The 16,289-nt window shown below is 39.8% G+C and overlaps 1 protein-coding gene across 2 annotated transcripts in view; it reads right to left on the reverse strand.

The window, feature by feature from the left end:
* LOC133630939 (ephrin type-B receptor 1-B-like) overlaps window positions 1-15,995 on the reverse strand; it is a 341,365-nt gene extending 325,370 nt beyond the window's left edge. For both annotated transcript variants that reach the window (XR_009821371.1, XM_062022818.1), the window contains exon 1: window positions 15,935-15,995. Coding sequence is in view for 1 of the 2 variants with exons in the window: in XM_062022818.1 (XP_061878802.1) it covers window positions 15,935-15,991 (57 nt within the window). In the remaining variant the exon portion in view is untranslated. The remainder of the gene's footprint in view (window positions 1-15,934) is intronic.
* Window positions 15,996-16,289: the final 294 nt, after the last annotated feature.

The raw sequence follows: 16,289 nt of genomic DNA on the forward strand, positions 1-16,289 counted from the left end.
GAATTATGTAAACTCACAATACCGGTATGTTTTAGTGCTTTCATGGCGAGTTTACTGACAGATAAAAGTAAGAACTTTACACTACTTTAAATTAGAACATTAAAGCAAAAATCCTTGATTTCCTCAAACCTGAAGTTTATTGAGTTGTTTCTTGGTTTAAGTGACATGAAATTGAACACAACTCGTTGGTGCAGTAAACAAAAGCCAACATTAAAAAAAAAACTGGAGAAGTCCGATAATGGCTTTTTTGCCGATATCCGATAATCCGATATTGTCCAACTCTTAATTACCGATTCCGATATCAACCGATACTGATATATACAGTCGTGGAATGAACACATTATTATGCCTAATTTTTTTGTGATGCCCCCCTGGATGCATTAAACAATGTAACAAGGTTTTCCAATATAAATCAACTCAAGTTATGGAAAAAAATGCCAACATGGCACTGCCATATTTATTATTGAAGCCACAAAGTGCATTATTTTTTTTAAACATGCCTCAAAACAGCAGCTTGGAATTTGGGACATGCTCTCCCTGAGAGAGCATGAGGAGGTTGAGGTGGGCGGGGTTGAGGTGGGGGGGGTAGGGGGTAGTGGGGGGGGGGTGTATATTGTAGCGTCCCGGAAGAGTTAGTGCTGCAAGGGGTCCTGGGTATTTGTTCTGTTGTGTTTATGTTGTGTTACGGTGCGGATGTTCTCCCGAAATCTGTTTGTCATTCTTTGTTTGGTGTGGGTTCACAGTGTGGCGCATATTTCTAACAGTGTTAAAGTTGTTTATACGGACACCCTCAGTGTGACCTGTATAGCTGTTGACCAAGTATGCCTTGCATTCACTTGTGTGTGTGAAAAGCCGTAGATATTATGTGATTGGGCCGGCACACAAAGGCAGTGCCTTTAAGGTTTATTGGCGCTCTGTACTTCTCCCTACGTCCGTGTACACAGCGGCGTTTTTAAAAGTCATAAATTTTACTTTTTCAAACCGATACCGATAATTTCCGATATTACATTTTAAAGCATTTATCGGCCGATAATATTGGCAGTCAGATATTATCGGACATCTGTAAAAAATACCAATGTGTAAACATCTCACTGTTATTGTTCATCTCAGGTCTTTGGACTCCTCCGCCTCCTTATCAGACCTCTATCTGTCCCTCTGGGCGACGTTCACTCGCTCCATCCTTACCTTCCATATGTGCATTAAGGCCTGTCAGTCTGTCAGGGTATGAATAATTGAGGTAGTAGGTCAGCAGACGGCTCTTATGGGTTTCCTTCTACAGGAAGTGCACACACCTGTCCAGTTCAAACCCGCAGGACTTGGCTAGAACAGGGCAGAGCGTGCAGCTGCAGCACACATGTGGCTACAAGTCAGCGTCAATAATAATAATAAACACGCCAACAGGTTTTTTTTCTTGTGCACCTGCTACCAAAATCCCCTTCTTAACGTTCTCCCCCAGTCCCTCTTCTACTTTTATTTCCTGCCCCCAGCGTTTATCCTCGCCGCCTATCCAACCGCTCTCTTTATCGCGCTCCGCCGCGGGCCCTAACGGGCACGGCCACTGGCCCCGATTTTCGGCACGCCTGACAGTAACCTCCGCCTCGCGTCGGAGCAACCTTTGACACACCCTAATCCCGCCCCCGGTCCCTGAGAGTTAACCCCGTCTGACATCCACACTCACAGTCTGCAGGCTTGCCAAGCAGCGCTCACACAAAATTGATGTCCCCTCCTCCTCAGCCCCCCCCACCCCCCGTTTCTTCTAATCCCCCCCCCTCTTGATCCTGTAACCTACCCCCTCTTTTCTTCGCTCTCGTACCCCTTTTCACTCCACACTCCCTCTAATCCCGTCCATCTCCTTCCGGATAAAAGCAATTTTAGCCCCCCCTTTATCCGATCAAGAACAACGCGGGGAAACTAAAAAAATGCAGACTAAAAAAGTTATTTCACACCCAAATCAGACAACCAAGTCTGTTATTTGTGTCACGGTCTATATTTGTTCTCTTCTCTTGCGAGGGTAGAATCTCCTCCTCAGAACCATTTTGCTTTTGGACTCTTTTTTTCTTTCATACATAGATAAACAATCCAAACCTCATATACAAACCCCGTTTCCCAAAGAGTTGGGAAATTGTGTTAGATGTAAATATAAACGGAATACAATGATTTGCAAATCATTTTCAACCCATATTCAGTTGAATATGCTCCAAAGACAACATATTTGATGTTCAAATAATCATTAACTTTAGAATTTGATGCCAGCAACACGTGACAAAGAAGTTGGGAAAGGTGGCAATAAATACTGATAAAGTTGAGGAATGCTCATCAAACACTTATTTGGAACATCCCACAGGTGAACAGGCAAATTGGGAACAGGTGGGTGCCATGATTGGGTATAAAGGTAGATTCCATGAAATGCTCAGTCATTCACAAACAAGGACGGGGCGAGGGTCACCACTTTGTCAACAAATGCGTGAGCAAATTGTTGAACAGTTTAAGAAAAACCTTTCTCAACCAGCTTTTGCAAGGAATTTAGGGATTTCACCATCTACGGTCTGTAATATCATCAAAGGGTTCAGAGAATCTGGAGAAATCACTGCACATAAGCAGCTAAGCCCGTGACCTTCGATCCCTCAGGCTGCACTGCATCAACAAGCGACATCAGTGTGTAAAGGATATCACCACATGGGCTCAGGAACACTTCAGAAACCCACTGTCAGTAACTACAGTTGGTCGCTACATCTATAAGTGCAAGTTAAAACTCTCCTATGCAAGGCGAAAACCGTTTATCAACAACACCCAGAAACGCCGTCGGCTTCGCTGGGCCTGAGTTCATCTAAGATGGACTGATACAAAGTGGAAAAGTGTTCTGACGAGTCCACATTTCAAATTGTTTTTGGAAACTGTGGACGTCGTGTCCTCCGGACCAAAGAGGAAAAGAACCATCCGGATTTTTATAGGCGCAAAGTTGAAAAGCCAGCATCTGTGATGGTATGGGGGTGTATTAGTGCCCAAGACATGGGTAACTTACAAATCTGTGAAGGCGCCATTAATGCTGAAAGGTACATACAGGTTTTGGAGCAATATATGTTGCCATCCAAGCAACGTTACCATGGACGCCCCTGCTTATTTCAGCAAGACAATGCCAAGCCACGTGTTACATCAACGTGGCTTCATAGTAAAAGAGTGTGGGTACTAGACTGGCCTGCCTGTAGTCCAGACCTGTCTCCCATTGAAAATGTGTGGCGCATTATGAAGCATAAAATACCACAACGGAGACCCCCGGACTGTTGAACAACTTAAGCTGTACATCAAGCAAGAATGGGAAATAATTCCCCCTGAGAAGCTTAAAAAATGTGTCTCCTCAGTCCCCAAATGTTTACTGAGTGTTGTTAAAAGGAAAGGCCATGTAACACAGTGGTGAACATGCCCTTTCCTAACTACTTTGGCACGTGTTGCGGCCATGAAATTCTAGGTTAATTATTATTTGCAAATAAAAAATAAAGTTTATGAGTTTGAACATCAAATATGTTGTCTTTGTAGTGCATTCAATTGAATATGGGTTGAAAAGGATTTGCAAATCATTGTATTCCGTTTATATTTACATCTAACACAATTGCCCAACTCATATGGAAACGGGGTTTGTACTACCACCACCATGCTTGACGGTAGACATGGTGTTCCTGGGATTAAAGGACTTTGTGGCGCAGTTGGGACAGTGGCCGTGCCAGCAACCTGAGGGTTCCTGGTTCAATCCCCAGCTTCTACCAACCTAGTCACGTCCGTTGTGTCCTTGAGCAAGACACTTCAACCTTGCTCCTGATGGGTCCTGGTTAGCGCCTTGCATGGCAGCTCCCTCCATCAGTGTGTAAATGTGTGTGTGAATGGGTGAATGTGGAAATAGAGTCAAAGCCCTTTGAGTACCTTGAAGGTAGAAAAGCGCTATTCAAGTATAAACCATTTTTCCATGTTTTTCTTAATAATGATCTGGCAGCAGCCGGCGTCATCTCACAAGACCCTCGGGTGCCGTGAATGTCAATCAAATGACGAAAGTGACGTCTTGGTGAAGATTGACAATTGCTCATTTTTAGGTCTATGTTTTTAATGCCTGGCTGGCGATGGACTGACACACCCTCCACCGCGAGCTCGCCATCATCATAATGGCCACCCCTGGTGTATAGCATGTACTATCCACTGAATGTGACTCAACAAGATAATTGTGTCTTGTCTACAGTTAAGATGGGTGGTGCTAGCGTCATTGTCGGGGCTGCATCGTGGTTCATTGAGGGTCAATTCCAACATGTATTGGGAAATGTTGATCCCTTCCCGGTGATGCACTGAAAAAACTGAAATCTAAGTAAAATTAAATATCTCAAATAAGGGTGATATTTGCTTATTTTCTGTTTGATAAGATAATTATTCTCACTAAGCAGATTTTATGTTAGAGTGTTTTACTTGTTTTAAGGGTTTTGGTCCTAAATTATCTCAGTAAGATATTACAGCTTGTTGCTGAGATTTTATGACCTATATTGAGTAAAACATGTTTGAAACTAGAATATCAACTGTTGCAAAGCTGTGTCATCAACACTCACAAGTATAAAACTACTTTTTTAAAGTAATCATTTCTTACTTCAAGCATGAAAAAAAAAAAAATCATGACTTTGACACAATTGTGTCTCATAATTAAAACAGATGACAGCCAAATGGACTTTGCGGTTTTATTTTCAATGAAACAATAGAAAATACATACTCATAAAGTAGTACAGTTGACAGAGTACAGTAAACTGACAGTTAATATTTAAACATATTAAGGTGTGACATTTCTAACAATTTTGAACAGAAATCGTTCATGCACATTCAGATGAATTCTTCAAAATTACAATAAAAAATGTTTTGGGCCGCGCTGTATGTATTAGGGATGTCCCGATCCAGGTTTTTGCACTTCCGATCCGATACCGATACTGGCCTATCCAAGCATGTATTAAAGTTTAAAGTTTTTTAGCCTACTTAGTTGTCAGATTCATGTTGAAGGGTTTTAGTACTCTTGATAACAACTAGCCAGCTGAATTGGGTGAGTTTGAATAATACACAATGGAAGGTAACAAGAAACTAACCTGTTTATTCAAGGATAAACACAAAATAGACAAAATTATACACAACAAACAGAAATGGCATCATTGAACTAGGGCTGGGCGATATGGCCTTTTTTTAATATCGCAATATTTTAAGGCCATATCGCGATACACGATATATATATGGATATTTTGCCTTAGCCTTGAATGAACACTTGATGCATATAATCACAGCAGTATGATGATTCTATGTGTCTACATTAAAACATTCTTCTTCATACTGCATTAATATATGCTACTTTTAAACTTTCATGCGGAGAAGGAAATCACAACTAAAAAAAATCACTATTTTTTTCATAAGGTGTTGATCTGGCTCGGCATTTTGATGGTGTGGGCGTGTGGCACCGAACGGAGATGTTAACATGCGGAGTTTCAAACACTCTTCATTCTTTAGCAGGGGACTTTTCAAATGATGCTACATATTATTTTATAGCAACGCTTTTGCCCCACACTTGACAAATGATGGTTGTCTGTTTGACATATTCCCACTTGAAGCCAAAACACCGCCAGACGATGGACCCCCTGCTGTTTTTCTTGGGAATTAATTCATTCTTCCTTCATTATTACCGCTCACACGGCTACGCTAGCATCACAGCTAACGTTAGCCATGATGCTACCTCTCTGCAGGGAGAGTGTGTATACGTATGTGACGTATGACGTGACAGTATGTGACGTATGTAAGAAGGTGCGCTTGCTGTCTGTGAGAAGCAGACACAAAAAGGAGTGAGCCTGTCGTGTAATGCCAGCAGCTAAAAGCAACTGCGTGAGAACGTAAACTCCAATATCACCCATACTTGCCAACCCTCCCGTTTTTAGCGGGATAATCCCGGTATTCAGCGCCTCTCCCGACAACCTCCCGGCAGAGATTTTCTCCCGACAAACTCCCGGTATTCAGCCGGAGCTGGAGGCCACGCCCCCTCCAGCTCAATGCGGACCTGAGACTGAGTGGGGACAGCCTGTTCTCACGTCCGCTTTCCCACAATATAAACAGCTTGCCTGCCCAATGACGTCATAAAATTTACAGGCAACATACGTATGTTGCCTGTAAATTTTGTAGAACAGACTTCTCCATTGAACACGGTGGCCGAAATGATATACTCATCATGAACGGAGAAGTTAAACAGGACAATGCTGCCATCTAATGGATAGCCACGGAACACTGAAATTCAAGTATTTTATTTTTTTTTCTATGTAAATAAAATATATATATATATATATATATATATATATATATATATATATATATATATATATATATATATATATATATATATATATATATGAAATACTCGAGTTGGTGAATTTTAGCTGTAAATAACCACGCCATCAACCACGCCCCCCGCCCCCAACCACCCCACCCCCTACCCCCCACCTCCCGATATTGGAGGTCTCAAGGTTGGCAAGTATGATATCACTATATAGTCATTTTCTATATCGCACAGAGACAGCTGACATTTTTACCGGTAACTTTTAATTCACATGGCCGTCTTAACGGTTAGGACACAGACCTGTGGATGTGTTGAAGGTGTGCTGGAAAATGCGGAACGGAATCTAGGGAGCAGCAGAAAATGGGAATGTATTATTTAAATCGGTGCGTTGGAAAACACGGACCGGATTTTTTTTTTTAAACTGGGTCTGGATCGGCATTTTCCCATGCCTTGCCGATACGCATTTTTTGGCAAATATCGGCGGCCGATCCGATCCCAATATCGGATCGGGACATCCCTAGTATATATGCGCACTAATTGACTGAAATAGCACACACCTGGCGCGATGATGTCATGTTATCGATGGAAAAATGCATTTTTAGACAATATGATTTGCCTGAGCAGCTAGGAGACCCCGAGAGTAACAAGCGGTTGCCTTGTTGCCTTTCCATTAAGAACAATAAATTAGTTTTAGTATACGTTTGCTGGTTTCAAGAAATGTAATGCCAAGCGCATATCATTATGTCAAGATAATGGCACTAGCATTTACTTAATTTAAGAATATTTTTCAACATATTGAGCAAAATGGTCTCATTTTTTTTTTTCTACCAAGAAAAGTGCACTTGTTATTAGTGAGAATATACTTATGTAAAGGTATTTTTGGGTTCATAAAAGTTAACTAATTTTACTTGTTTTGGAAAGTCTTGACAAGCCAAATGTTTGTGTTCTATTGGCAGATAATTTTGCTTAGTTCAAATAAAATACCCCTAATTTTTGTTTTTGTTTTTCTTGTTTTTGAACACTGACGTTTTGCAGTGTGCTCTGTGATGGCAAAAATGATGATGGTGATGTTATTGACTTTATTATGTTTTGCTTGAGTAGGGAACATTTTAAGTAGTAGGCCACACTTACCCTCTGCAAGTGGCCAAGTCATCATGTTCTCCCATGTTTCTGCACAATGTGTGTTTATTCCCTGAGTAACATAAGCCACACACACTATGATTATCGCTCATGGAACGCTCCGCTCCCTCCATGTTGCAATGGTGGTTTAGTGATCGTCCCATCCAAAGTTCAAGGGATGGTCAAACCTTTCTAGTCTAGTGGAAAAGACTAGAAAGGTTTGACCATCCCTTGAACTTTGGATGGGACGATCACTAAACCACCATTGTGGCTCAAGTTTCACCGGTGACGATATGGGACACCATCCACCAAGGTGTTGTTCTTTCAAACAATGGCGGTGTGACAAGGTTGGTTTGTCACACTCCTTGTGTCTCGCCACCACGGACACCTCAGTCTCTCATATTGCCGTATGGTAAGTTTTCGCCCTTGTAGTCTTGTCTAGAGTAAAAAAGGCTGAACTTGAGGTAAGATTGTTTTTTTCTAGGTCAAACTGTAAATATTCAGCTCCTCTGTATTTCTTTTATGCTTTCATAAAATAGCTTTATAACAAAACACTTCAAAAGTGTGAAGGAAAAGCTACAGTTGACATTGTTATTATCTCGAGTAGTTAACTAGTTGTTAGCCTTGATGCTCCCATAAATTCCATTTGGGTTAGTCGTCACATTTTAGGTGGTGTTGGTTGTCAGATATACTCATATATTCATACATATCACTCATAGACTTCGCCTAAATATGTGTTCCTTAATCATGGTGTGTTGATATAAGGGCTGTAACGATAAACCATATTAATAATAAATGGTAACGATGATAGACAGTTAGTATTACTATTTTAAATTAAAATGATTGAAAAACCGGGACTGATAACCACTCTTGCATGTGTACACTTGCACTAACTCAGCAGTTAGGGAATAGGGGCAACAATTTGATTCAGAATCAATTCTCAATTCGAAGCGATTCTCGATTAAAAATCAATACGTTTTTAATAACATTTGGTGTCAGTTCTAGATTAACTATATTCCTCCAAAAATAAATAACAGTTCTGATTCATTTTTCTATTATTTAAAAAAAAAAAAAAGGTTTTGTTTGAAAAAAATTTTTTACATTTTTTTTTTTTTTTTAATTAAAATACAAATAAGGCCAATGTCAAAAATTGGGATTTTTTTTTTTTTTAATCGATTTTGGACGTTTTTTTCTAATCAATTAAGAATCGTTAGAAATAAAAATTGCGATGATCTCACAAATAGATTTCTTTTTTGACAGACCTAATATTAAAAAATAGTGCGGTAATAATAACAACTCCGCCTTCCGCCCGAATGCAGCTGAGATAGGCTCCAGCACCCCCCATGACCCCGAAAGGGACAGGCGGTAGAAAATGTATGTATGGATGGATGGATGGATGGATGGATACATTCCTAGTTAAAAAGCATTAGGTTGTCAAGGCAATTAAACTTTAAAATGTAGTTCTACCTTTTTTAGAATCATTTTCCCATAAAAATTCTCCCTGTGGTTAGGTTGGTTGTCACAATGCGAAGTGAGAAGGATACACATTTTAAGCGAAACAATTTAACCTTTGACTATCGTTTTTTTTCCCCCGGGCGTGGTATTTAAGCAGCACCCACCAAATTTTAGAAGAAAAAAATGTTTTTACATGCCTAACCAAACCAGACTATAAGCTGCAGATATATAACGATATGAAATATTTTGTAAATGTTTATGTACATACCTTAACTGTTTCCAAATGGTGTCTGTAACACGGCAGTAAAATTGAACAAAACGGAAGTCATTGTCATTGACCTACAAGCTGCGGAAGCTAGCTCTCCAATTGGCTAATAACTCAATAACTCCACGGTGACATTTTGGTGAACTTACGAAACTGAAACAATACAAAATGAATACCGTTTGGAAGTAAATAATACCAACACAGCCACTTTTATATGTGTTAGCATATTATAACGTCGCTAGTTTGATTATATTACGATAGCATGTACAAATATGCATGAAAACACTCCTACAGAAATCACACATGGGACGGTATAGAAAGTAAGAATTGTTTTGGATTAGGGATGTCCGATATCGGCAACCCGATATTATCGGCAGATAAATGCTTTAAAATGTACTATCGGAAATGATCGGTATTGGTTCAGAAATGATCGGTATCGGTTTCAAAAAGTAAAATGTATGACTTTTTAAAACGCCGCTGTACGGAGGGGTTACACATACGGACGTAGGGAGAAGTACAGATCGCCAATAAACCTTAAAAGGCACTGCCTGTGCGTGCCGGCCCAATCACATAATATATACGGCTTTTCACACACACACAAGTGAATGCAACGCATACTTGGTCAACAGCCATACAGGTCACACTGAGGGTAGCCGTATAAACAACTTTAACACTGTTACAAATATGCGCCACACTGTGAACCCACACCAAACAAGAATGACAAACACATTTCGGGAGAACATCCGCCCCGTGACACAAACATAAACACAACATAACAAATACCCAGAACCCCTTGCAGCACTAACTCTTCCGGGACGCTACAATATACACCCCCACCCGCTACCTTCACCTCAACCCCGCCCCCCCATTCCCCAACCCCGCCCACCTCAACCTCCTCATGCTCTCTCAGGGAGAGCATGTCCCAAATTCCAAGCTGCTGTTTTGAGGCATGTTAAAAAAAATAATGCACTTTTGTGACTTCAATAATAAATATGGCAGTGCCATGTTGGCATTTTTTTCCATAACTTATTTTGGAAAACCTTGTTACAGTGTTTAATGCATCCAGCAGGGCATCACAACAAAATTAGGCATAGTAATGTGTTAATTCCACGACTGTATATATCGGTATCGGTTGATATCGGAATCGCTAATTAAGAGTTGGACAATATCGGAATATCGGATATCGGCAAAAAAGCCATTATGGGACATCTCTATTTTGGATGTATTGTAAAACTTACAAAACGTTGCTTGGAGTGATGAATGAAGAATCCTTTCAAGCATAGACGCTATGGACGGCTTTACTAAACAGGAAGTACATTTTCAGTTCACAGACAATTCATCCAAAAGATAGTGCCGTGGCACAAACAATAACACACCGCTTCATTGTCTCAGTCGGTGTAATGTGAAAAGTATTTGTTGAAATAAAATCACTAAATTAGCCGCACCATTTTATAAGCCGCAGGTTTCATAGCGTTGGAAAAGAGAAGGAAAATACCGTAATTGTAGGAATGACTATTGAAGAAGTGCAATTCACAATACAGTAAAACGTGCAACGAACATCCCCATTTTCCACGATGTAATAAAAGTATTTATGACATAACATTGTGTCTTTTTTCCTGGGTACTATTTCGCGTCACGGATACCTTTAGCAACACCGCCTAGCAATGTGATACATGTGATTTGTGCGTAATGCTAAACCAGCTTTAGGAGAGTCTAGCAGCAAGGTCAAAGCAGCAGCACAGCGAGGTAGGTTCTTATTCCCCCTACAGCACTTCTCTCCCCGTCTGAAGCCTTACAACACGGGGAGCTTAAAAAGCATTGCTCAACACAGACAAGAGGCTCTGGGCGCCCGCAGGCCGGCTGAACTCCACAGTCTCACTGGATAGGTAGAAATAGTTCCTGGTTCCTGGTCTGTTCTCTCGCTCCACAGCTACATCTCCATGAATTAAGTCATCCTGGCAGTTTTCAGCACATATGAAGAAGGCACACAATATAAAAAGGTAACGTCGTTAGCATCCATCCATCATTTCCGGGATTTCCTTTCCACCCGTCCTCTGCTTCCACTTGTTCCGGGGTCGCACAGCCCACCTTTGCAAATGTCTTCTCCGCCGTTTAGTTTCGGCTCCATCAACAATGTGTAGTTGTCGTGTACAACTTCTACACACGGGAAGCTAATAGCTAGTCAACAAGTGTTGTGATGACCCACTCGGGAAAACACTGCCCTCTAGCGTTTTGGAAGAGGATATATATATATAAATATATATATATATATAATATACATAAATGAACGCAGATTAATCACAGTGTTTGTTTTGGCGCGCAATGCACAGGCATTGATCCTAACACTGGCGTGTGATGATAGTTAGAGCGATGTGCTCTGTTCCCTCAAAACAAACTCTGACAGAACATTAGATAAAACTGAGGTAATGAGTTAGCATTGCAGCGACACACATTAAGTTTAAGATAGCTTCTTAAAGCCAAACATGAACCTAAACAGTATATATGTATTATTACACTGTACATATGTACCAAGTTTGCTATATTATTGCAACTACTTTCAAAATGTGCACTTAATTCTTACTATACTTACTGACAATGTTTTTTAGCAAATCAATGACTTGCACTTCAGTAAAGCATTTAAAAAAAAACATTAATGTATGACATTCTGACTAAAAAGTTGCATTTGTATACAAATATTGGAGTATTTTCTTAAGCAAATTGTATTTATAGAAAGCAAATAATAACCTGTAATTAATCATAATTAATCACAGTTCAAGAGTGTAATAATCCGATTAAATATATATATATATATAAATATATATATATATACATATATATATATATACATATATATATACATATATATATACATATATATATATATATACATATACATATATATATATATACATATACATATACATATATATATATATATATATATATATATATATATATATATATATAATACATACATATATACATATAGTGTAGGTACATACATATATATATTTATACATATATGTACATATATACATTTATGTACATATATACATTTATGTACATATACATATATGTACATATATCATTGGCGATCACTCGAAGCGAGTATGATAGTCCTCCCGTTGGTGAGTCTGGTCATCTGTGGGTCCTCAGGTGGCTGTAGAGGCCAATCCGTGATCCACAGACTCTATTGCAGTGGGGGCATATGTGCGTGATTGTCGTGGTAGTAGTGGTGGTTGTGGTGGAGGTCTGAGGAGCTGTTTTGGTAGTGGATCTCTCCTTTCTTTGTTGCCTCTTGGTTTCCGCGGCACGGTGGAGGTCCTTTTCTAATTGTGCTGTGCCTTCATGGACCATCCTGCTCCACAAACCCCTCTGGTGGGCATCATCCTCCCAGGTGTTGAGGTTGAAGCAGCATTTCCTCAGGTGGATTTTGAGGTTATCTTTATACCGCTTCTTTTGCCCCCCTTGGGTGCGTTGTCCTTCCGTCAGTTGTCCGTACAACATCTGTTTTGGAAGGCGACTGTCTGGCATGCGAATTACATGGCCTGTCCATCGCAGCTGGTGCCGAATGACAGTTGTAGTGATGCTGGGCATGTTAGCTTCCTTCAGAACACTAATGTTGGTACGCCTATCTTCCCAGCTGATCCTGAGGATCTTGCGGAGACATCGCTGGTGGTACTGCTCCAGAGCCTTCAGGTGTCTGCTGTAGGTGGTCCAACTATCAGCCCCGTAGAGCAGAGTGGGCAGAACTACAGCGTTATATACAAGAAGCTTGATGTTGGTCTGGATGACCCGATTCTCGAAAACTATTTTCTTGAGCTTAGCAAAAGCTGCGCTGGCACAACCTATGCGGTGGTGGATCTCGGCATCGATGACAGCTCTCGTTGAAAGAAAACTGCCAAGATAAGCGAAATGCTCCACGTTTTCCAAGATGTTGTTGTCCACATAAATTGTGGGGGGTTGGTAGGGTGTGTCAGGGGCCGGTTGGTACAGGATCTGAGTCTTCTTTATATTGATGTCAAGTCCCAGGAGTCGGTACGCTCTGGCAAAAGCATCCATGATGTTCTGGAGGTCCAGCTCAGAATGAGCAACAAGAGCATTGTCATCTGCGTACTGAAGCTCTGTAATGGAGGATATAAGCACCTTGCTTTTTGCCCTGAACCTACTCAGGTTGAAGAGCCCGCCGTCTGTCCGGTATATGAACTGGACTCCCTCAGGCAGATTTTGACTGGTGAGGTGAAGTATGGCTGAGATGAAGATAGCAAACAGGGTTGGTGCGATGATGCAGCCCTGCTTGACCCCAGTGTCAACTTTGAAGGGAGCCGTTTCAGAGCCGCCATTTCCAACTACCACTGCGGTCATGTCGTCGTGCAACAGACGCAAGATCTTCAAATACTTGTCTGGGCATCCGATCTTGGAGAGGGCACCCCAGAGGGCGGTTCTGTTCACAGAATCAAAGGCCTTTGTAAGGTCAATGAATGCCATGTATAGTGGCAGGTGTTGTTCTCGACATTTCTCTTGCAGTTGACGAACTGCAAAAATCATGTCCGATGTTCCCCTAGCTGGACGAAAGCCACACTGGGACTCTGGGAGGATCTCTTCTGACAGCGGCAATAACCGGTTTGCCAAAATACGGGCCAGTATTTTTCCTGTTGTGGATAGGAGAGAGATGCCTCTGTAGTTGCCACAGTCCGCCTTATCTCCCTTCTTGAAGATGGTGACAATGAGGGCGTCCCTGAGTTCGGCTGGGATTTCCTCCTTATCCCAGATTTTACCAATGAGGCTATGGATGTGGCAAAGGAGTTTTGGTCCGCCTTGCTTTAATATTTCTGCTGGTATCCCATCTGGTCCGGAAGCCTTGTTGTTACCCAGTTTTCTGATGGCAGCCTGGACCTCATTTTCGGTGGGAGGATCACCCAAATGCTCCATGATGGGTCGCTGAGGAATCTGGTTGATGGTTTCCATCTCCATTGGGGAGTTCCGATTCAGGAGCTCTTGGAAGTGTTCACGCCATCTGGAACTGATACCTACATCGTCCTTGAGCAGGGTTTGTCCATCTTTAGAGCGGAGGGGGTTTAGGCCTCGATAGCTGGGCCCATAAACAGCCTTGGTAGCGTTGAAGAAACCCCTGGTATCCCCAGAGTCAGCAAGCTTCTGGATTTCCAGAGTATATATACATATATACATATACATGGCTGTATATATGTATACATATATACATATATACATATAGTGTAGGTACATACATATATATATAGTGTAGGTACATACATATATATATTTATACATATATGTACATATATACATTTATGTACATATATACATTTATGTACATATACATATATGTACATATATACATATATACTGTATATACACATACACATAAGTACATATATACATATATATGCATATATAGATGAATGTACATGTATCTATACATACTGTACATATATATACATTATATATATATATATATATATATATATATATATATATATATATATATATATATATATATATATATATATATATATATATATATATATATATGCATATATAGATATATGTACATGTATATATATATATATATATATATATATATATATATATATATATATATATATATATATATATATACTGTACATATATACATAATATATATATACTGTACATATATATACATTATATATATATATATATATATATATATATATATATATATATATATATACTGTATATATATATATATATATATATATATATATATATATATATATATATATATATATATATATATATATATATACTGTATATATATATATATATATATATATATATATATATATATATATATATATATATATATATACTGTATATATATATATATATATATATATATATATATATATATATATATATATATGTGTGTGTGTGTGTGTGTGTGTGTGTGTGTGTGTGTTTCTTCTCATATTTCAGAGCACACATTTAACACAATATAAAATCCTAGTTTTTAGGAGTTTGTAGTGTACAAATGGTTAGGATGGCCCTTCTATTAAACAGACCAGCACTTTGTCTAAGAGCAATAAAAGGTATATTACATTTTATACCATTGTAAAAACCCTTGCAAAGACCTAAAGCCTTGGAAAATGTGGCAGCAATCATTGACTGCCCTCAGTGGCAGTGTGGGGCTTGTCAATGAATTATTGGATTAAAGTCGCTGGAACAAGACCTTAACATTTCCTTTAGGTGCATTAATGCAATCATCCTGATGGAATACGTCTTTAGAAAATATAAGAAACAGGAGACACTCTTTTAAAGAACTCACACTTTCTACTTAATTCCCACACCTTTCATGTGCATGAAACTAGAAGAAAGTTGATAATAGTTCCCTTCCAGCCTAAAAGAGCTGGTTAGCATCCTTTTAGCTGTCCTGGCTCACTTTCACCTTAATACCTCCACTTCCCTGCATAAATGTGTTATTACAGTATCATTACAGTGCCCATTTACTGGGACTTAGATTCTGTGTTCTGGGGTTTGTGCAGGACTCATTATGTCATTAAGTCATTATGAGCCAGGACAGAGAGAAAATAATACCCATAATAGAGCTACACTGGGCACTACTTAAGTCTGTATTCCTATCCTGTCTGGCTTCCGGCCTATTTGCCTGTCTGCCAGTGGATCTGCATGTGCTGTAATGCAGTGTTCATACAGTTTATATGCCAACACCAGAGTGGGTAAAAGAGCATCTCAAAAGGACTTACCCCAGAGTTAGGATACGCCGTCCAGCCCAGTTCAGCCGTGGCCACTCGAGTGTCCATCACGGTTTCTGCAGGGAAGCCAGAAAAAGCGTATTTAGGTGGGGAGTTAGAGGAAGAGAAGCTATTCTGAGCATCAATCAACAGAGCTGAACCAAATTCAGTCAGCAGCGATCACTTGACACTACGTATCAGTGAAGAACAGAGAAGAGACAGATGCTTCGCAGCGTTTTATCCGTCCCTGCTAGACTTCTAGTCAGACAAAAAAACATGGAAACAAAGTCACTCTGCTGTAAAGCTTTTGTGTTGTACTCTTTCATTCTGTTAAAAGTGGGGGTTTGGTAATGCATGCTCTGTGAAT

The sequence above is a fragment of the Entelurus aequoreus genome, linkage group LG16, assembly GCF_033978785.1.
Source record: "Entelurus aequoreus isolate RoL-2023_Sb linkage group LG16, RoL_Eaeq_v1.1, whole genome shotgun sequence".
NCBI lineage: Eukaryota > Metazoa > Chordata > Actinopteri > Syngnathiformes > Syngnathidae > Entelurus > Entelurus aequoreus.